Genomic DNA, 22225 nt, shown 5'->3' on the forward strand with positions numbered 1-22225 from the left:
GTAAACGCAAATTTTCAACAATTTGATTTCCCCCCTTCCAAATAGGGGAAAATTAAATTTGTGTTTTACATTTTTCAACAACAGAGGCCTTTTAAATTATTATATCATTATTTTTGTTTCTCATAAACCACATGGCATAGCATATGATGACCCTTAATTGTTTAATTAGGCCTACAACATGATCATGGAAAAGGATACTGTTCATTGTCAAAAACTGAAAAGGAGCACTTCTAAATCGTGGAAAGGGGCACTCAATTGAGGGTTTTTTTGTCTTACAAAACTATGAGAACGCGTGCCTCCTGTGCCACGGTTCAGTTTCCCCTGTCCACCAGCGTTTTAGAAGAAGAACGCATGCCATGTGGGATATGTACTTTTAATATTCTGTTCAATATACTCAGATTATATTTATCAAAAAAAAGTGGCTGAATGAACAAAGGGCCTTCTCCATTTTACTCCGTTCACGATAACTTACCGCCTTATTGATACTTTTCAGTAACTTTTGACACAAATTGACAGCGGCTGGTTAAGGAAATCTTGTCTTTCAGCTACTGGTAACTTGATATTGTGTACCTTGGTATTCTGGTTGACTTGGTAAACAGTTCTACTGGAGCTGATAATGACCGGCGCTTTTACGACAAAATAGTACAGTACACGGCATAATGTTCATGTTAAGCTTGTGAGCTCAGCAATTTGTTGAAGTTTTGCCGTCAGGTGCTACGATCCTTGCCATGATGTCGGCCGCAGAAGCTCAGGTACAGAGAGCTGGAGAACTGATCAGGTACATATTTATTCATTTGAATATTCTTATTAAACTTGTTAAGAAGTCTTTTTGATCGCTTATGGCTACTGTTGACTCACAAATGATAACATTCGACACAGGCCTAGGCCGGAGTCGTATACGGCTCTGGCCTAGGCCTAAGTTTCACGTTAGAGAAAACGTTGCATTATAAACAAAACGAGGGTTACTTTCATTAGTGCAGTATGCCTCAGTCTGTGTACATTCGCCGGTAACGTATAGCTATAACAATTTGCACTAGAGATTTTGTAGCTACACAAACATAGGCTAACGTTTACACTGGTCTAGGCTAGGGCTTTCAGGATTTTTACGAATGTAATGAATCAATAATGAAACATACAACAAGAAAAGGAAGCCCCAGTTGTTGCAAAAACTGATGCCACCATGCATGATCAGTCTAAATCATCAGTGCAGCCTTTCGGGTACAATAATTATGTTGGTAATACATGTCTTTCCACTGAATTGATCCCTCTCACAAAGATTTAGCACAAACAACTTTAGGGTGTAAATATTCATATTTATAGAAGCTTGTTTTGTAAACATAGCAAAGGTATCTGTTGAATGCCATGTGTTAGTAACTTAATACATACTTTTGACTGGCCACTGCTTAATATATTCAGGACAATTATGCAATTTTGCATAGCTCTAACATACAGATGTGATATAGCCCTGTACTGTACAATTTGCAATGTATTGTCTCTAATGATGGTACTACATTTACAAATTGTCCTGTGACTTTACTATATGTTTGTAATGTACATAGTAACAATGGAAAATGCAACCTTTCCCCTATAAATTAAATAGGGATACTGTATAACAATGGAAGTACAAGTGTGACTCACATCTGAATCCAAGGCTTGTATCAATTAATCAAGCATCGTGCAAAGCATCTGTGATGCTCTGTACCATTTTTATCATGAATGCGGTCCTAGTAATCTGGCGGAAAGGTGTAAAAGGTGAAAATAGGGATGATTTGTGGGATTGGTGAAAAGAACACTAGCTTTGGGCAATAAGATCATATGCCTGCAACTTTTTTGGGCATTACTTCATTATCTCGAAAAAGTGACATAATGCGCCACCAATCATCGTTTAACCTATTCGGGGTGATAAGTTACAATGGAATCTGAATAATGACTGTTCTACAGTAGTCGACCACCATTTGAAGCTGCACTTAGTTCAACGAACAGAAATTTCTGTCTTGGATGATCGAACTATAGTTAAAAATTTGCTCAAGATTCGGGTGCTGTCTATGTTCGTTAACAAATCTTGCACAGTTTATGAGAAAGAAATTTGAACTGAGTTGAACATGTATGCTTAATCAGATAAGGTACTATATATACATGAAGTACTCAACATTCCAGCTAATTGATACAAAACCATGCTATCATATATATTCACCAACTGAATATATTTCATTCTTCCTTTCAGCTGAAATAGTTAGTGGAGTATTTATGACACATGTCACATACATACATGTCTTACTCTGGGCATCTTTTTCTGCCTATTGATCTTGTGGATTAATCACAGAGTTAATTTGTCGAGCACCTTATGTCAATAACTTCAGCTGCTTGTTTAGCTGATAAACCTCAGTAGCTCGGCCTTTCCTTTATGACCTCACAGCATTTGTCATTGAAAACCACCATTTTCGTGGAAGCAGGTCTTGATTTGTTGCCCTGTACATTTTTTTTGTTCCAGGCAAAATCCTGGGACTATACAGGGAACAACTAGTGTTCAAATTTTGTGAACATAGAAGTTTTGTAGACTCAGAAGTTTGTCTTGAGCAGAATTTAAAATTACTATGGTTTCTGTCTACAATGTGTATACCATACACCTTTGCACAGTTTGTATAGCAAGGTGCCTGTTGTGCTTAGCTTGTGCTTGTGCGGTGTAAATAACAGATAAGTTAATATTCCCCTTTGTATTAATTACATAGCAGATCTTTGACAGTATTTATACCTAGTCAGCCCAGTGCTTCTTGTACTGTAAAGAAGAGCCACACAACTTATGTCAGTTCTTCTGGTACCCTATAGTTACTGACACAGACCTCTATAGTAAATATTGAACCAGTAGCTGTTATGAATTCGTTGAACATTCAATCATTGCGACATTCTGGTTGTAGTTCTGTTACAGCGGTTAATGTACCTGGAGTCGTTGCAAAATTACGAAATATGGGATTTGGTTCGGTAACATCTGTTCCTTCAATGGTTTTGTAACAACTTTGTCCATCAATGCTGCTGTGTAGAGCTCTTTGATAGATGAGAAACCCTTGAGCTTAGAAGTAATTTGAGAAAGTGGTCAGATGCTACGTGATATGAGAATGTCCACCCCACAGCCATAAGGTTCCTAGTGTAAAAACACACCACCAGCTAGATTTTTTAGCCCTCTTCAACATTACTGGCATGCAGTGTTGTTGAGTGGAGTTGCTGATGAATGTAGTCAGCTATTCCAGTCATACAAGGTTAAAATATGACATCTGTCTAAAATTGACACTGTTCCATCAAGGATTATTTAGTTAACTTTCTTGGATACCAGCTCTTCTGTCTTCTAAAAGTCAGAGCATTAGCTCTGTAAGGACTTCCTTTCCAGACAAATTCAAGTTAAAAGTAATATTACTATTTTTTTTTATTCTCCTCACAGTGCTAGATTATATGTATTGTTTTATACTTTATTCAATTCCTGAAATGTTCTAACCTACTTGACTTTCCACTCCATAGTTCAGGCCATGAAATTCAGGCTGTTTAACTGGCTAAATTTCAGTGCATTTTGCAGTTTGCCATTAAATCAAAAAGCACATTCTTTCACTGATGATTGTTAAGTGACTTACCATACATGTTTTATGTTCTTAATGTCTACAGGAAGAAATATATATATATATATGCCAGTGCTTGTTATGATATATTGGCAAATGGCAAAATACATTGGCATTTAGCCAGTAAACAGCCTGCATCTTTGGGGCTGTGTTTGTATTAAACCTTTATATATATAAGATTCTATAGCTTGTTAAGTAGAGTTTCATTGCCCTTGGCCTTGTGATTTGCGAGTTGCTATGTGCTGGGAATGTCTAATAGGAAAGGTACTGTATGGCCAATGTCAAACATTGCAATTTGTTCACTTCAGACAACCAATCCCTTTGCATAGATCCTTTGCATAGATAATTCAATAACAATAGAAGCCATCTATGAAATATATCTATTCATGCTAATTTCTATAGTCTAGAATAAAGTAGATCACTAAGTTGCTGACCTTCAACTTTGTTGTTAAGAATGGTTGTGTAGATAAGACATGTATGTGGAATGACTCCAAGGTGTCTATGTACTGGAGGAAAAATAGCAAATTCTGAGAAAAAAGTTCCAATTCCTATTGAGTATTAAAGTAAGTTTGTAGCACTGTAGATGCACTTAGCATTATAGTTTTAGTTTAGTTTAGTAGAAAGAAAGGATCAGGAGGGACACTTAAGTCCCCATCAAGGACCCTATTGAGAGGGGGAAAAAAACTGAAGACAGAAACACTCAGACCTGATTACAATGCTTAAAGTGCTTGTCCAAAGCATTCTTAAACCCAGTGACACTACTTGCAAGTACAACTTTCTCAGGCAAACCGTTTCACACATTCACAACCCTATTAGAAAAAAAGTTATGCCGAATATTAATCCTACTATGTCGTATAGTGTTATCGTATAGTGTGGAAGACCATACTAGACCCTCTTCTGTTCTTCTATACTTTTCTCTCAGAACATTATCCTTTCAGTCAAAACACATTTAATTTGAAGATTATCACCTCCCCTCACCATCCATTTGTTTGCAGTGTACAAGCAATTGCAATTTATTATGCAGACTAGTCTCCAAAATTCAGTATGATGCCTAAGTATCACTACGTTTCATAAATATTCATTTGCATCAGAGGGTGGGGGAGGGGGTGGAGGGGGTGGAGGAAAGGAGTAACTAAGTAAAAGTAATTAAGGAGCCTCTACTTTTAAGTAGAAGTATAGTGCCGGTAAGATGATACATAAAACCCACAATAATTCTCAATTGAAGCTTGCCGAAGTGTAGCCTAACAGTATAATAGGGCTGTTATGTAAGGCCTAAGTTATAAAACTGTTTGAAAAACAAGGACTTTCTGTTTAAACAGTGCTGCAGTGCTCACATACTGTAGTACAGACCTACATGAGAAGCTGCTTCAATCACTTTAGTCGTTTGAAAGATGGATAATTTTCAAAATGTTAAATAAGTGTGAAATCCACAATCAGTAAAGTAAGATAGCTACATTCTTTATACCATACACGATAGTTAAATACCAATATGATGAACTGAGGTCTGTGGACATTATCATGGCTGCACATACTGTAGTGTAAACATATTAAGTTTCTTGCATGGATAACACATTAAATCAGAACATGATTTCCAGGTCTGACACTTGTTACTAATTAAATGGATAAATACAGATTGAATTCTCTGCTACTGTATGTAAACCATGTTTACTGTAAATACTCTTCTCAGGAGAAAGTTGTTGTTTTTAGTGACATATTTCTTATTTCCTCTTCAACAGGGGTCTTGATGTACAGTCCATCAGTGGCAAGCACTTCTTGGTAACAGGTGGTGCAGGATGTTTTGGAATGCATCTAGGCAGGGCACTCCACCTATTAGGTGGTCAAGTCACTCTTTTGGATAAAACTGAGCTTCTGGAGGACTGCGATCCATCTATCAAATTCATTCAGGTGGGTAAAGTTAAAATGTACAATAGCTCAAAAGATGATCATGGTTAATTATCAGATTCCATATATGAAACAGTAGCCTACAGTATATAGTTACAAAGAGTTTGAAATACGTTGATGAGTGTCCAAGATGTCAGGTGCATATATGCAAATTAGTACAGTTTGCAAAGGTATCTCAGCACATGCATTCTGGACTTCTGGTCCACCAGAGGCTAGATGGACAAAAGAAGATGATATGGAATCTGAGTGGATACATTTTGGTTTCCTTTAGATTGATGTCAATATTAAACGTTATTAGGATTGTGTACAACTTGAAGGATTAATAATTTACTTCACTTAGAACTCTGAGCTAGATCATTGGGGGTGGTGCAGTGCTAACATTTTACCAACTTTAGTAGGCTAGGTAGATTTGAGTGCATTTACAGTAGAATGGAGACAGGTAAGTATCGTTGTTCGTAAACGCAGAGAAAATGTGGATAATTTACAATACTTTCCCTCGTTACCTCCTTCCTCCACCCCCTCCCTGCCCCTCCCACAATTATCTCCATTTAATTCTTTTGTATCAAATAGGATCTTTGTGTTACTTAAAAGGGAAGATCCTTGCTGAAACACTTGTAAGAGATCTAATGTTGAAAGTTTTGCACAGTCAATTATGTGCTTACAGCATAGTCTTCAGTTACTTATAATAATACTGGCCTTCAAATTGCTGGCCATGAAGAGATTTGCCCATGGTACAGTTTAATAAGTGTATTGTCTGGTCAACCATTGATTGTGCATTTGAAGTGACTTGTCATGATTTTTAAGTGAATTGGTAACCGATTGATATGTCATTTCAGGGCGACATTAGGAACCAGGAGTTGCTGATGAAGGCTTGTGCTGGTGTAAATTGTGTTTTTCACATTGCTTCCTATGGGATGTCTGGCATTGCCATGGTAAGTACATCTTAAAATGGATTGTAGTAGCTAGTCCACTTAATCATTCCTGACCGATAGGTACAAGGGAAAGAGGTGCCTTGGGGAAAGGGATGAGAAAATGTGGAGGAGGGTGTAGGGTGGTCAGGGATATTGTCCATCTGGATAGGAAACTTGACCTTGGTTGGTGAATTGATATATTCCTGACTGTGAAGTAAACCAGTAGATTGGGTTTGTACACATAGCCTTCATCCCAACCATTATCCCTGTTTTTGTTTTGTTTTTTTGCAAGTGAATCTCTTAATATTCTACTTACTGTAATTTATACCACCTGCATGTAATGATGATATTTATAGGATTAATGCTGTACTGTAGTAGAGTGTAGAACTGTTGTAAGAATTCAGTTGCAAATATACAGTGAAAACAATCAGAATTTTATAGGGATATATCCAGAGCTGCTTATATATTAGGTATTGACTTGTTAAGTACAGGTATATACAGCATTTGGGTACATTCGGAATTGAAGATAAAAAACAAGGTAGGAAACATAATTTGAACAAATTTGGAATGGTTTTGTATATGACAAGTTCCAGTACAAAGAAGAGCAGAACCTACACTGTACACAATGGAGGTTTCTGTTTAGGAGTAGACAATGTGAAGCCTGTACTGTATATCAAGTTATTTCCTGCTTGAAGGTTAGGACGTAAAGGTTCCAATAGCAAATTTGTTATTCTATTCCAAGCTTAACTGGCAGAAGACTTCCTAATGGTTCTTTCATAAACAAATTAATTTTACCATCATTTCCCCATTTTATAGTTCTCGATACATCTCTATCTTGCTTAGCAAAGCATGTGAGTTTATGTTGCCACTCACTGTATGACAAATTTTTAGCATGTGTCCAGTCCTCAAAATGAAGGGAAAAGACATGGTGCATTGTTAACTATGACAAGTAACTCTTTGGAACAATTACTGGTGTTGCATTCATCTAAATATTATGAATATTAATAAGCATAATGAATGTGCTATTGTGTTGATCTGATTATAATCTTTACCAATTTGTTAGATGGGAATACCCCAATCAGAGGGTTTGTTTTGTTTTGTCTTGTATTTGTCTGTCGTTGTTTTTGTTCTTAAACTAATTAATTTCTGTCTTCTCTTTTGTCAGAGAAGGACCAAATTAGTGGAAGAGGTCAATGTCGGAGGCACCAGTAAGCTGTTAAAAGGTTGGCACCATGCTTCTACAGGAAGTGCCCATCAGTATTGTTTACCAGGATTTTTGTCCGATGGACGCAACGTCTTAAAATGTTTGCCTCCGCTCAGAAAAACTTGCAACCCTACAGTCCTCCACGAATACATGCAGTTTCAAATACCTCTACAGGAACACACAATACTTAGTTACAATGACCCCTGACAAAACATTGGCTTGTGCGCAACGGAAGCGCCCCCCCCCAAAAAAAAAAAAAAAGCAAAAGATGAAAGCTGTAACTAGAATACAACAAAATTACAATCAAATTCTGAAGTGGAAAATTTTGCAGTAGACTAATTACCATATATGCTGGCCTAGGCATCACGCAGTGCACACTTCTGTATAGGGTATACAACTCCCTTACATAGCGTCTATGAAACTTTTATGGGCTATGAATATGCTGTCGGAAACCAATGTAAAGTAAACCGAATGGCCAGAGAGAAAGTGCAAGAATAAAAATACCCCACTTTTAACTGATTTAAATCATAAATAATCATAGGGAATCATAAATGAAAGCACTCCCCCCCCCTCCCTCTCTAGTCTGATGGTTCCAGTATGCTACATGTGCACATTTGCATAGCATTGGTTTCACCTACAGAGGTGGTGATGGTTGGTTTGCATTTTAACTGGTATAATTCAGCTGTATAGTAAGGTGGCTTAATAGGGACGTAGGAAAATAAAATAAGTGTCCCCAAATCTCAAAATGTTGACTTTTTATCTCAAAATTTTGACTTAGAAAGTCAAAAAAAAAAATCTTTCCTCTGTCCCTATTAAGCCACAGTAATATTATGATTACTTGTAGTTAACTATCAAACAATAAAAGACAAAGTATTTTGTAGGGATGGCAGAGCCCACTTTTGAAGAGGGGGAGGGGGGGGGGATGAAATTAAGACTTCTCAGGCATGTCTTTAATGGCAATACCAGAGTGCAATGCAGGCATGCTGGCGGTTAATATTTGATTTGCAATAAGTTTAATATGGAATGAGAAATAAGTGGCAAGGTTACTGAAGCAGAGTCTCCTGTCCATGGTGGTTGCATCAAGTTTTCTTCTGTTTTATTTCTTATTCCTGAATTTGTTGTGAAGTTGCAATATTTTTATCTTTTTGATACCTAGCATGCCTGGAGAACAATGTAGAGAGAATGGTCTACACGAGTACGCACAATGTCATATTCAACGGTAATCCGATAGAAAACGGCGATGAGTCTCTACCCTACATACCCCTCGACGAGGTGAGCAGTCGCTGTGTCACTCTGGGAAAGACATTTCGAATCATTTTTGGAAATTAGAGATAAAATATTTTCAGAAAAAATTAGGTGTGGGTATCTCAATCTGTGATCCTTGGAGCGTGAATAGGAGCAAAGCTGTAACCTTTGCATTCCTTGTAATTCTTTGTCCACTCGCGGAAAAGAGCTCTCTGAATATAATTTATGCAAGGAATCATCCATGATCATAGTAGGGTTTCAAAGAAGTTAAGACATGGCTTTTAAAATTAAACTAAGATTGTCATATCACCAATATGCTTTGCAAAATGTAAACACTTTTATTATGTAAATATTTGGCTCGTAAAGATGACAAATCAAGAATTTTATGATGCTTGAGCTTCGTAGTCGGTACGTTAATCTACCGCAGTGAGTACAGGAACTCTTCTGTTTCTTGTGGAGATGAAAGGTCGTTTGAGGTCAATAGATGCCAAAGTCTGAAAACTTTGTAAATATAACTCCAGAAGTAAAAGCTTGAATAGAATGTCACTCTTGATATGTGAAATAATCTTAGTGAGTACAATGAATGCGATGCTTTTTTGTAAAGATGAAAGGTCATTTGAGGTAAGCAGAGGTCCAAGCCTGAAACCTTGTATGTAGTATATTAAATTCTAAATGCAACTTGATGGACTGGATACCTTGTAAAGAGATCAGTGTTCATCTGCCGACTTGGAGTCAACAAATGTCAAAGTTCAAAAAGGGGGGGGGGGGTGCAGCATGATGAAAGCTGGGATCCCGGATTGTTTTAACTGGACATAAAGCTGGTTAAAGATATTTTGATCTACGTGGCCTATTTTCTTGGCTTCTGGTTTCATTCTCTCTTCTTCAATTTTTTTCAGCACAAAGATGATTATTCCAGAACAAAGTGTATGGCTGAACAACTGATATTGACTCACTCAGGGAAGAAAACTAAAGGTTAGCTTCAAAGGAAATCTCCTTTTTCTCAACTTTCAGCTCAAAATTCTGTCAAAATTTTTTTTTTTTTTGCTCACTTTTGTGATGTCATTGATAGAGATTTTAAAACCACGATACACAACTTCCCCATATGGAATATGTATATGTATGTATATGTGTATGTATATTAGATCCTCCTGCAAGCAGGAACTCGCGAAGAAGCCATCATTGGCTTATCAAAGCCGCAAGCTGACCGAAGTCAGTCTCTTAGATTCATATTTAACGTCCATGAAATTGTCAATTGTCAACAACTCTATAACTGGACGACATACATTAATCTTGGAGTGACTCGAACTCGGGACCTTATGATTGAAAGGCACCGGCGTTAACCACTGAGCTAACACTCCTAACACAGCTAACACTAATAAGAAAAACTTATTTCATTTGGACAGTGTCACACATTTTACTGTAAGTGCCTTCACACGCAAGTGCTTGAATTTGTCATGTTTTTCTTTAGAATGTCTAGAAATATTGTTCTTCTTTTCATTTCTAACAGTCTTGGTTGCTTTCTGTTAAGTCTTGAATAGCTGTTTTAATGAGTAAGGTTCAGTTTTTGATCTCGCTATTTTTACAGCAAAGGGAACTATTTACAACTTATCTTTTTATCTAAAGATGGCCATACATTTCGTTCTTCTGCGTGTCGAGCTGTTGCAATTTATGGCCGAGGAGAGCAACGGCAATTTCCACAAGTCATGGTACGATATTGAGATATTTAACCTTTAGTGTGGGTCATCTCTTTTAAGTCAGGTTTTCTTTAGAATTTATCATTAGAATTTTTTTTTTGATAAAAAAGAAAGCCTATATATTTCATGATATCTTTGTTGAAGCTTTGCCAGTGTTCTTTTTTTTTAGGCTCTTGATTTCAAGGTCGTTCAGGGCAGTAATACTCTACTCCACAGTGTAATTCTGTGCTTTTGTACATATATGTTACTTATCACAAGAAACACGTATTATAGAAAATGAAATTAAAAATCTATTCATTAATTTCAGTACGTAGCTTGATGAAAACAAAACAAATTGTCTAGGCTTGATTCTCTTTTATTCTTTGACTTTGTTCCTGGTTGAACAGGTTAAAAAGTCATCATGCAAGTTTTCAATAAATTACAATAGCATATATCATGACAGGGTCACCTACTTACACATTGGCTAACTATTTGTCTGTGCTAGGAATTTTTTTAGTTTTGTTTTAGTTTTAGTTTACTGTATGTGACCAACAAGTCCATTTGTACAGGGCATTATAGCCATCAACATGGTTTAAGCTATATAATTCAATGTCTATATAATTCAATGTCAGTAAGTGTTGAGAGACAAGATTTCCTTTTTAGGAATACCAAGGACATATTAAGAGGCATTTAGTGATGGATACAATCTTTCAGAGGTAACCATATTTAGCCATTTGGCTATGATGTATATATAGGCATTTGTTCTGTGGATAGACACAGCCTCGCAAGGATATGTGTCATACCAGTTCACTACCAGTTATATGCATTTGTTCTCTCGATAGACTTTTGTAAATAGACTTTTCCAGACGTTGGATCGATAAATTTATTTTTGTAGGATGAAGTCCATAGTCCAAGCTAACTTTCATGCATTCTGAGCTTTGACTTGGGGTGGGGGTAGCTTTAACTCTGAGGGGTGGGGGAAGTTTTGACTCTGAGGGGTGGGGGAAGTTTTGACTCTGAGGGGTGGGGCAAGTTTTGACTTTGAGGGGTAAGGGAAGTTTTGACTCTGAGGGGTGGGGATAGCTCCGACCCTGAGGAGTGGTGGTAGCTTTGACTCTGAGGGGTCCCAGGGGTAGCTCCGACTCTGAGGGGTGGGGGTAGCTTTGACTCTGAGGGGTGGGGGTAGCTCCGACTCTGAGGGGTAGGAGCTGGTGGGTGATGGCTCAGTCATCATCTAAGCTCTTGGGTCGTGGGCTGTAAACTTTGCAGACTCTGATGTAGAGCTAGTAGGGCTGTTGATAGACACAGCCCATCAAATACAAGGTTGTTACCCATTTAGCTGTTAAGTAGAATTACTAGTACTGTCGATTGACGAATGCCTTAAGACGAGAATAATGTCCACAACCTTTTATGCATTTTCATACAGCCAGTATTTAAGTCTCCCTTCCTTGATGTAAATTATTTTTCCAAGTTATCAATTATTCAAATATTTGGATAGGAAGTCTATATGAGTTATGTTTCATCAGATACCCTTAATGTCCCTTGCCATAGTTTTTCTGCTGACTGATTCTGTAGGGGAACATGTCGACACTTAACATGGTCCAGAAAATTGTAATATTAAAGCACAGGTCAAACCAAATTTCTTTTCATCTAGCATATTTCAAACTGACCATCCGGCCTGGATATTCCTATTTTGTGGGATATTCATTGTCTTATTTTGCCATGACCCATAGCAACAAACTCTTCAGCATTTGGCCAGTACATACAAAAGGCATTAACATAACCTTTGTCCTTTCTATTGACCGATCGAAAAGAGCCCATTACCTGTCATGACTCTTTATGTGTTTCCAGCATTGTCCAACAATTTTTTTTGTAAATGCCTTGAGTGTTGATTGAGTGTATACCCAGTTGTTACAATTTAATAGCCAAGTCACTGGCAATCGACTCTCTGAATGTTTGGTTAAGAACTCTTTTTATCTCTTTATTTGTTTACCTTGCTACTTCTTCTGCTGATAATTATTCTCATCGAGATCAGTCTTGGTAAACAACTTGGCTATCTCTTTTCTTGATCGTTGTAAAATCTCAATTTGACAAATGAAAATTATTAGTCAAATATTTATCAAAGATAAACTGCATAGTTGTTAGGGTGCCAGCTTTGATGGAATTGTCTGAGTTCATTACATGGGCTTCTTTACGGGTTTTGCAAGTAATAATTCCGATCAGTCCAGAATATCCATGTATAGTAGTGTGCCTTGTTTGCCTATGTGGTGCACAACTGTTCATTACATGGCATTGTTTGAATATATAGAGGAAGTAGTGACTGTAATAAATACAGATTTTGATATTAAAGATAAAACACATCGAAGCAAAACATAATCACACCATATAAACATGTCGGGTTAAACTCTGTGGTTTTACAACTGTTGTGTTGATAAGCAGAGTGTGGATGAGCTTTCATTGCACAGATATCATATTTCAATAAATTCCCCTCAAGAGTTTGGTGGTTTGTTGCATCAACAGTGTCTATATATTTGTAGACGGAGGTGAAGGTTGTTGTTTAAAATACATATAAATTGTTAGATCAGTAAAGATAAAGAAGAAATATTTGAATACGAAGGATCGTTACTACACTGTTCATACATGTACGTAAGCTGGGTTAAAACTCGACGGCAGCTTTTCCAATGTGAGTTTGTATGTTTGAGAAACAGTGAGGATGCTATGAATGCAAAGCTATTGAAACTCATGAAGTACCTAGTTTTGTGCACTCGTAGTTGTAGTCTGTATGTAAATAGTGTTGACCCCTGCATGTTGTAAATAATTAGACAGATATTAAACAGCATTATTAACAGCATCACTTAATACGTTATACATTATGTAGAATTAGCGAGTAAACACTAAACAATACATACTAAGAAGGGTATCATGTTCAACTGGTACAGTACATGTTTACGTTTGAGGGTCATTTTGTCTACATCAATCAGACAGCCGGGAGAATGCACAAGGTTTTTTGTAAAGTATTTTGTACATTCCGTCAGGTGAAAATGATCAAATAAAATAAAACTGTTAGCAAACTGCTTATCCACTAGAGAGCCTGTGTAGGAGAATGTGTAAAAGTAAGTTGGCCTGACGTTTCGATCCTAGTAGGATCTTCTTCAAAGGCTAAAAAAATATAAATAAAAACAATAAAAACTAAAAAAATGAAAATGTTGCAAACAGTGCTTATTCCTCTTGTATTGCTGATTAGAGTCCCTTTATAGATGTTGTTACATTACCTGCTGTAAGCATTGCAATACTGTACTGTAATATAATTACTATGTGCATTGATTGGGGTAATCAGTGTAGACTACTGCATGCTTGGATAAGGTCACCATAGGTCACTGATATCCAGGGACGGTCCCTGGATATCCTATGCCATCCCCATATTAGATGTATCACAGGCAATGGCCCCCGCACCAATGTACCGTTCTTGGAATATCCCTGAATTTGTCAAAAGGCCCTGAATGAATCCAGTTTTATCTGTTTGACCAGCTTCCATCATAGTAGAGACAACAAGCACATCAGATGCGAATTGTTCACGATTACAAACGTATATTGGTCATTCATGACAGATAAAGGCAAGCCAGATCATGGAATAATTTTATAGCCTGATATTCACACGTAATAACATTTTTGGCACTTAGTGAAAAATAATGGTACTGTACTTCCTCTTGTTTTTGTTTTTTGCATGGGACTTTTATCTTGCACACAATACTTGTTTCTTAATGTGCTCTTTTCTTAGGCATTTGCCTATTGTTAATGTAGTTCAGGGTAACAAATTAAGCACACAGTGAGTTATTCCATGCTTCTCTTTGTTTCTTACATCAGATTCCTCAAAGCAAAGATTCCTCAAAGCTTCCTTTTACATCTCTAAAAACATCAAGCCTTCCTTTTCCAACGTCCAGTATATTCTTCTACACAACACTGTACACCCTCGGCTTCTCACTTTGCTTTAATCCTTTTTAACAAGTCTTTACAAGTCTTAGTAAGTCCAGCTTTTTAATCCCTAGGACATCTTGAGCAGCTAATGTATCCTAGCACAGCTTTCTGCTTCCCCTACTTGCAGACTTCACAACACCTATCATCCTTGCAACATATAACCACTAGAAAACAATGAGGTACTAAAACATTCCACGCTCACTTATAAATGTACAGTGTAGGTACCTAATGCTTGATCATTAATGTCAACATAAGGGGTTGAATATCATTACACCCAGGATTTCCTGTATATGATATATGGACAAACTAATGAAAAGGAGTGATTTGATGTAGTGGTTTTCTTGAAGCTTATATAAAACTTAGCAAAATATTTTTACTATAGTTATCTGGATCACTCATCAAAATTTTAAAGTTTGAAATAATGTGCATGTTTTTGGTGGCAAGATGACCCACAGGCGTGTAATAATGCCCTTGCACTAATTGCTCTAATTATGATAAATGCATTAATTATGATTATGCACTAATTATGCACAAAATATGATAAATGCACTAATTATGATACCCTTGAAGAATGGGTGAGCACTTTTTTTAAGTTATTACTTATAGTTAAAATTATGTTGAATGATTCGATCACAACCTAACCTGTTTCTTCTCTGTCAACAGTTGGCTTTAGAATCAGGAGTCTTTCTGGCAACCTTTGGCTCCAAGGACATTCTCTCCTCTAGGGTTCATATTGATAACCTTACCAATGCTCATATTCTGGCCGCTGATGCACTTTGTGAACATAAAAACCACATTTCTGTGAGTACTTGGTTCACACTTATAATTTTATTGGTGCCTCTCATTACTGTATATCCTGCACCGAAGGTGTTGGGCTCACAAACGCAAATCAATAGATACTATCGTCTATATCTTTGGCATACAATTACAGAGATCTTTGTGTAGAACAAGTCCCCCCCCCCCCCCCCGTCGTCTGTTGTTCACATATCCATTCAGGTTAAAAGTGGCAAGTTGTCATATTTGACGAACCATTTCTTTGGTATACCTGACATTGTTAATAGATATATGTCTATTATTTAGCTGTATTTGTTCGTACAAAAGCAATGAGTCATTATGTTCATAGAGTTCTTTACGCTACAGGTCTAGAGCTTTGTAGACCTTATGTACCTCCGTTTTTCCTTTCATTGTCGGACCACGCTTTGCCTCCTACGACATTATATTTTATATCAATTAACAAATAAAGAAGTCCATACACAAGCCTTTGGAAAATATGTATTGAGAAGTGTCTGTATCCACATATGAGTTTGCATGTTCTTACAGTCATTTAAAGTCATATACAGAGGTTGCAGCAACATGTGGGAACCCACTTGGGTCAGTCTGGTGAGGACATGGCATGTTTGCTCTTGAACTACCTTGCATTCAGATAGCTACTTTTGAGAAAATCACGTGGGCGATGGACCCTGGCTGTATGCATTTTCAAATCTATTTTCAAATCCATTTCATCTAGCACAAATAATACAGACGATGGTGTGTTTTTTTTTTTTAATACCTCAGGCAGGTGAAGCTTACATTATCACAGATCCCAAACCTCAGAACCAATTTGTATGGATGGCTGAGTTCGTGGAGGCTATGGGTTACTCGATGCCGAGGCTTATAATACCAGTCTTTGTCGTTCTAACAATAGGTGAGGAAACAAGTGGGCTTTTAATGAACTTACAGAGGTCACGTGACCTTTGCAATTAATCATACTCTTGTTAATCGTAACCGAATTTTAAGATCTGGACATTTTTTTTGGTGACTGTAAATAAGTCAAAAATTAGATTAAAATTTTGAAGGAATTTCATGGGATAACAGTTGCCATTTTAATATATGAACCTTCAAAGTGTATATACTGCGCACCAGTGTGGTCGGACACATTAATTGCTACAGATCAAAAGAATATAAATATCTTGATAATTAAATCATGCTTTCATAAAGTGACCCTTTTTTGCCTGAAACTTTTGAGGTCTCTCACTACCACAGCTGCCATCCAGTTAAATACCTTGCTCACATAATTCTATGAAGATAATAATGAGTAAATATACTGGAAGATTTCTAAAAGTCTCATCTACAGAGTGCATGGACACCTGCATAGAGGCTGTTTTGTAATGTACATACAACTGTGACAGTGTGGCCAAACAACGAATGTGTAAAACTGATACTCTGTAGGAGCCAAGGTGTTGCTGAGGACAGACAAGTGACTATTATCCCGAGTAGTTCAAATAGAAAGAATATGTAACCCATAAATATTTCAGGCTAGCATGATTTTTTTTTGTGGTGAATTTATGATGCTTTGGAAGGTTTAACCGACACCAGATGACTACCACCATACCCATCTAAGTAAGATCTTCATTCTAAGAGAATACACTTGTTTTGTTAATATCATTCTTTCTTTCTTTCTTCTGCCTGTCTCCCCACAGCTTTTATTTGTGAGCATCTCCAGAAGTTGTTGAAACCGCTGATGGAGGTTACCCTTTTCCTCTCAAGAACAGAGGTACACAATCTTGGAAGTGATATAAATATAAATATATATATATACGTATATATATATATATCTATATATATAGATATATATATATATATATATATATATATATATAAATATATATATATATATATATATATATTATATGTATTTATCAATATATATATATATCAATATATATATCAATATATATATATCAATATATATATATATACCAATATATATATATATATATATATATATACATATATATCTAACTCGCTACAATTTCAATTATAAATATATATATATATATATATATATATATATATATATATATATATCAAACTCGCTACAATTTCAAATTATAAATATATAGATGCATAGATAGATGGATGGACGGACGGATGGATGGACAAAATGAAAACTTATAGACTTATATATATATATATATATATATTTATGTATATTTGCAGTTCATTAATGTTGTAGTTCATTTCACTTGATGAAATCTTTCATTTTATTTGTCAGCTGTACCAAGTCTGCGTGACTTATCACTACAAACCGGACAAGGCTCGCAAGCAACTGGGATTCGTGGCAGTAGAGAGAGGCTTAGAAGATACCATAGAATATTATCGGGCCAGGGGACATCAACGAAAGGAAAAAGACAGTCTTGTCCCTTCCTGGGTTGTAACCATCATTATCGGGCTGCTCTTTGCGGCTGTCTTAATATCATTTCTACCCACAGCACAGTGAAAAGCACTTGTAGGGCTTATATAAATATACAATGTAATGCAAGCTTTCTAGATACACCTAAATATGGCCCGACCGCCCTCCAGGAAGAGAAATACTGTAAATGTTGATTGAATGTGCTTTCAAATATAAATGCATTCAAATATCATGTGATTTACATTACAGGGTCTTTTATGAACTGAAGTTTATCATGCACATAAATTCTTTCTCTTTATCAAAAATAATGGTATGCTTTTTAATTTTTTCTTTTCTCTAGTATCGTTAATTTCTTCTGCTCCCAAATATTTCAGCAATATAATAAAGTAAGTTATTTGCTAACTAACGGTTTTTTGAGGTTCACCATCTGTACTCCAGTTTTGGACGATTACTCACAGGACTTTGATGAGGCTTTTTTTAATAAACGATTGTTCTTCTTCAAACTCCGGAGCTGCGTATATTTATCGTGCTGGAATGACAATACCTTGAATATTACTCACAAAACTAGATTAAATGTAAAGTTTAAAGCTGAATACATTGCATATGTCATAAATTTCCTCAGGTATCCAGTGCTCTTTTGTAAACATTGAAGCGACTTTTTCGTTTGTAAATTGTGACTTTTTAGACGGTACGCGGGAAAAACGATCAATGAAATTGGGCATAAATAAACAGCAAATGTTTGTTATTATTAAAAGGAAGGAAAAATGCCACATTCTATGAAAATTTGTGGTATGCAATTTTTATGTAGTGGACTTAACCCTCAATTATGGAGAGCAACTGGCTGTAACCACGGTGATGTCGTAATTAGATTAAGGGGGTGTACAGTTATAATATTTAGAGGACTTATCCCAGGATGGCAGAAATCCAGTTACAAATCCAACAAAACGCAATATGTAGAATTAAAAAAAAACAACTTGTTAATTACCCTGCCCAAAATACAAGCACATTACATATTTTTTCCCTTCATATTCAGAGTGCCATCAAGAATGCCATCCACATTTTAATGAGTGATTTATTTTTTTTGGCGTATTGACAAAAGACAATAGAAATGCCTTTATTCTACCACAAAGGGTTAAAACCTTTTGTGGTAGAATAAAGGCAAAAGACAATAGAATATTGGCAAAAGACAATAGAAATGCCTCTATTCTACCACAAAGGGTAAAAACCCTTTGTCATAGATTTTGTCTTGTTCTCACTCTTGACATGTAGTAAGTAAACCGCCTAAATGTTTTCACTTTATTTATACTACTTTGATTACATTTGAAGACAAAGCATCATACCTTTCCATTTACCAATAATAAGGAGCAAAAAAGTATATCTTAATTAAACTGAAAGTATTATTCTCCAACGTTCGTTTCAGTTGCTGGATAAATATCGCTGCATCGTTTTAATTATTTAAAAATTTTCAGTGAACCTGGAGTATTCTATGTTCACTGTAGGTGGTATGCATCAGGCATCATGAGGCTGATAGAGGAATTTTAATTGACAGTGTTGTGTTAGCTGTTGTATAGTAGATTATATGTTGAGAATTTTTTTTTACCAGTTTGTTTTCAAAATTAATTTTAATGTGGTAATGTGGTGCATTGTTTCATTTCATTTTTATTACATGACCACTCGGGTTGTTGTTACTGGTGGCATTAGTAATCTATTGCAATACTTCTATTGACCATGTAAGCATCTTTCTCCTTAATACTTCTATGAACTATTTAATAGTGAGAGGTATTTTCTTCTGTTTTAACGTTTTTTTATACATCGTCTATACTACAGCTTATCATTGAAATGCATTTACCAATTATATCAAAATGATCGTTTGATTAAATCCGTGGGATTTAGAAAAATTCTGAAAGTCCGTAAATAAATAATAACATATCTAACTGTAGGTGTGCTTCTAGGGAGGGCCTTTAGAGCCAAAAGGAAAGTGAGCAAATTCTAGAAATCATTTCTTTGTTGAAAATGCTATTTATTTATTCCATATGAGAGTAATTTTAATAATTTTGGTAAGCTCTCCATTGTATCATATCTTGCTTGCTTTGCTCAATATAATTTAAAGCTACTTGGTGGCCTAGTCAAATATCTGTTATATAGAATTAATAGATATGACAAAAAGGTATTAAATGAGGAAGTTTTATAAGTTTCTTTGGGAATGTATGGATTGTGTGTAAAATCTCAGTGATTGAAAATATTTTCGAGATATTTTGTACATTTTCTTTCATGGGTTTTGTTCTGTTTCTCAAACCAGTAAGTGTCAACTGTGTGAAAGGTGGGTGGGTTTCACACGTGTGTGGATCATCATGAATGATACTCTAGTATGAAGATAATTCATGCATATGTCAATGTTGTAATGTGTACATTAACTCCTGTAACAGTTGAGTGATATGCAAGAATTCATTAAAACAGGGTATGAAGAAATACTTGCAATAGATTTGATGCAACATTTAAGAAATCTAAAGATGTTATTAAAGTTAAAAGGAGACCAAAATTTTACTCATGACTTTAAAGGCTGAATTTTGTTTATGAGGAGGCTGGAGAAAGGCTTTAATCTGAGGCTGTTTTGTGGTTTCCTAAAAGCAATTGTGATTATACATGTCTTGAATTGCAACAAACCTGTGCTTTCAGGGTGTTGTCTTGTGTTGTCGTATATTGGACTTAATACGTATCTTGTCTTTTGTATTTTAATTGTTACTGAATACAGTTTGAGGTTAGAGCTGGATAATAAAAATTAGGAAACATATCTTGATTTTGCAAAATAGAATAGTCTAGGAGGCATAAGTCCAGCTTGGTCAAGTATAAGTTGTGAAAAGTTTGAGTTTAGTGCATCAATTTGACAGGAAAACGGACAAATCTGTTTTTGACAAACTCAACAAGTTGAACAACTTCCCGCTTCTCAGAATTTAAATACTTTGTGATTAAAATCGACATAAGAAATATTCTCGTATAAGCTATACAGAGTAGATATCTTGACTGTTATGTTAATCACAGTCATTGGTTGTAGTGTCTACATAATTTAATTACTCCATGTTTTGATTAATATTCTGTTGTTCCAAGTAGTTATCACTGATGTAGGGAAATGGTTCTTGTGACTATTTTTCCACAGAAGAGACTGACTTTTAAATCAAGCTGCATGTGGGTGACCTTGTTTGTCATAGCTAAGGGTAGGCAAAAAAAACAAAATTATCCCAGGCAGGGGCTTTAAGCTTTGATTCCAGTGGTGTTGCCAGACATTTCAACCTTGGGGGGGGGGCACAGGGAGGGTACAGCACTTAATTAGGGGGGCACAATGTTTAGTTGTGAATGCCGTACTGGGGGAGAGGGCCTTTGAGAATTTTTTGATTAACTATGGGTCCTTAGATGCAATCTGGTGCTATATTTTGCAACCCGAAGTAACTTTATGTTCAAGAAGTTTCTGGCTTAGTCTGTCCGATATTTATAGTTTTAATTGAGTTAGAAAAAAAGCTATACAAAAAATGGAAATAAACCCTATTGCTTTGATAATGTTTTTAAATAAGAGTGTTGAAAATTGTAACTTAAAGTTCATGCAAGGTAGTAGAGAAGTTTAAGCACTAGCAATTCACGCCGGGGCCTCTGTGACCTTGTTAGTGAGAAAATAACTGGTTATTGTGATAGTTGGTGGAGAGAAGTTTGAAAGATGAACGTAATATGTTTTATCCTTTGTAAAAAGGTTTTGTTTGAGTATTTTTTTTTTTTTAACACTACAAATCGCATCTGGGGGGGCACAATTTTCTTGGGAGGGCACATGCCCCATCAAGCCACCCCTTGACAACGCCACTGTGATTCAAACAGAGTATGTTTACTGTATGTACCATGCATGGGTATGTACCATTCATGGGTTCCTTCAAATATAAATTTAAGTCAACAAAATGTAGTGTTTATGAAATACATATTTAGCTAAGAGAAATTGTCATTGGTTTGGTATTGCATATTATATTATCGTCTGTATTTATTCATAATGTATATCATATGTTACAGTTTGAGTGTTTTGCATGGGATGTGGCAGTAAATTTAACAGGTGGAGCATCTGATGACCGGGTTATACCCGTGAAGATGCTGTTATTAATACTTGGTTAGATCCGATGTCAATAAAGATCAATTTGAGTGCAGTGAATATCTGAAAAATTGTTCAAATTGATTTCTCTCTATTGCTTATATATTATGGCTCTGGTGTTGGTTAATGTCCCCTTATATACAAATATATACGTAGCATATTATTAGGAACAAGATTATATGACCAACATTATGGAATGTATTTATCTTTTTTCTTGTTGTCTGCAACCATATAGTAACAATTGAATATTATTTCTTGAATGTCTTTAATTCGATGGTGAAAGAAGAACTATCATCGTAGCATCTCTTGACCAGCTCGTATCTGTGAAGATGCTGTCGTTGTGTAGGACTGTACATTTGCCAAGAATGTTGTATAAATCGATATGAATGTGGTGAAAATATAACATGAAATGTGA

General features: G+C 35.9%; 1 protein-coding gene across 1 annotated transcript; it reads left to right on the forward strand.

Annotated features, from left to right (window-relative positions):
* The first annotated feature begins 366 nt into the window (after nt 1-366).
* Nucleotides 367-22225, forward strand: LOC139960714 (short-chain dehydrogenase/reductase family 42E member 1-like). The gene is made up of 11 exons (XM_071959308.1): nt 367-778; nt 5342-5510; nt 6344-6439; nt 7584-7641; nt 8779-8894; nt 9764-9839; nt 10491-10573; nt 15179-15316; nt 16070-16199; nt 16975-17048; nt 17550-22225. The coding sequence occupies exons 1-11, from the start codon at nt 729-731 to the stop codon at nt 17772-17774; spliced, it is 1215 nt and encodes a 404-aa protein (XP_071815409.1). The 5' UTR covers nt 367-728; the 3' UTR covers nt 17775-22225.

Source organism: Apostichopus japonicus, chromosome 19 (genome assembly GCF_037975245.1).
Source record: "Apostichopus japonicus isolate 1M-3 chromosome 19, ASM3797524v1, whole genome shotgun sequence".
Taxonomy (NCBI): Eukaryota; Metazoa; Echinodermata; class Holothuroidea; order Aspidochirotida; family Stichopodidae; genus Apostichopus; species Apostichopus japonicus.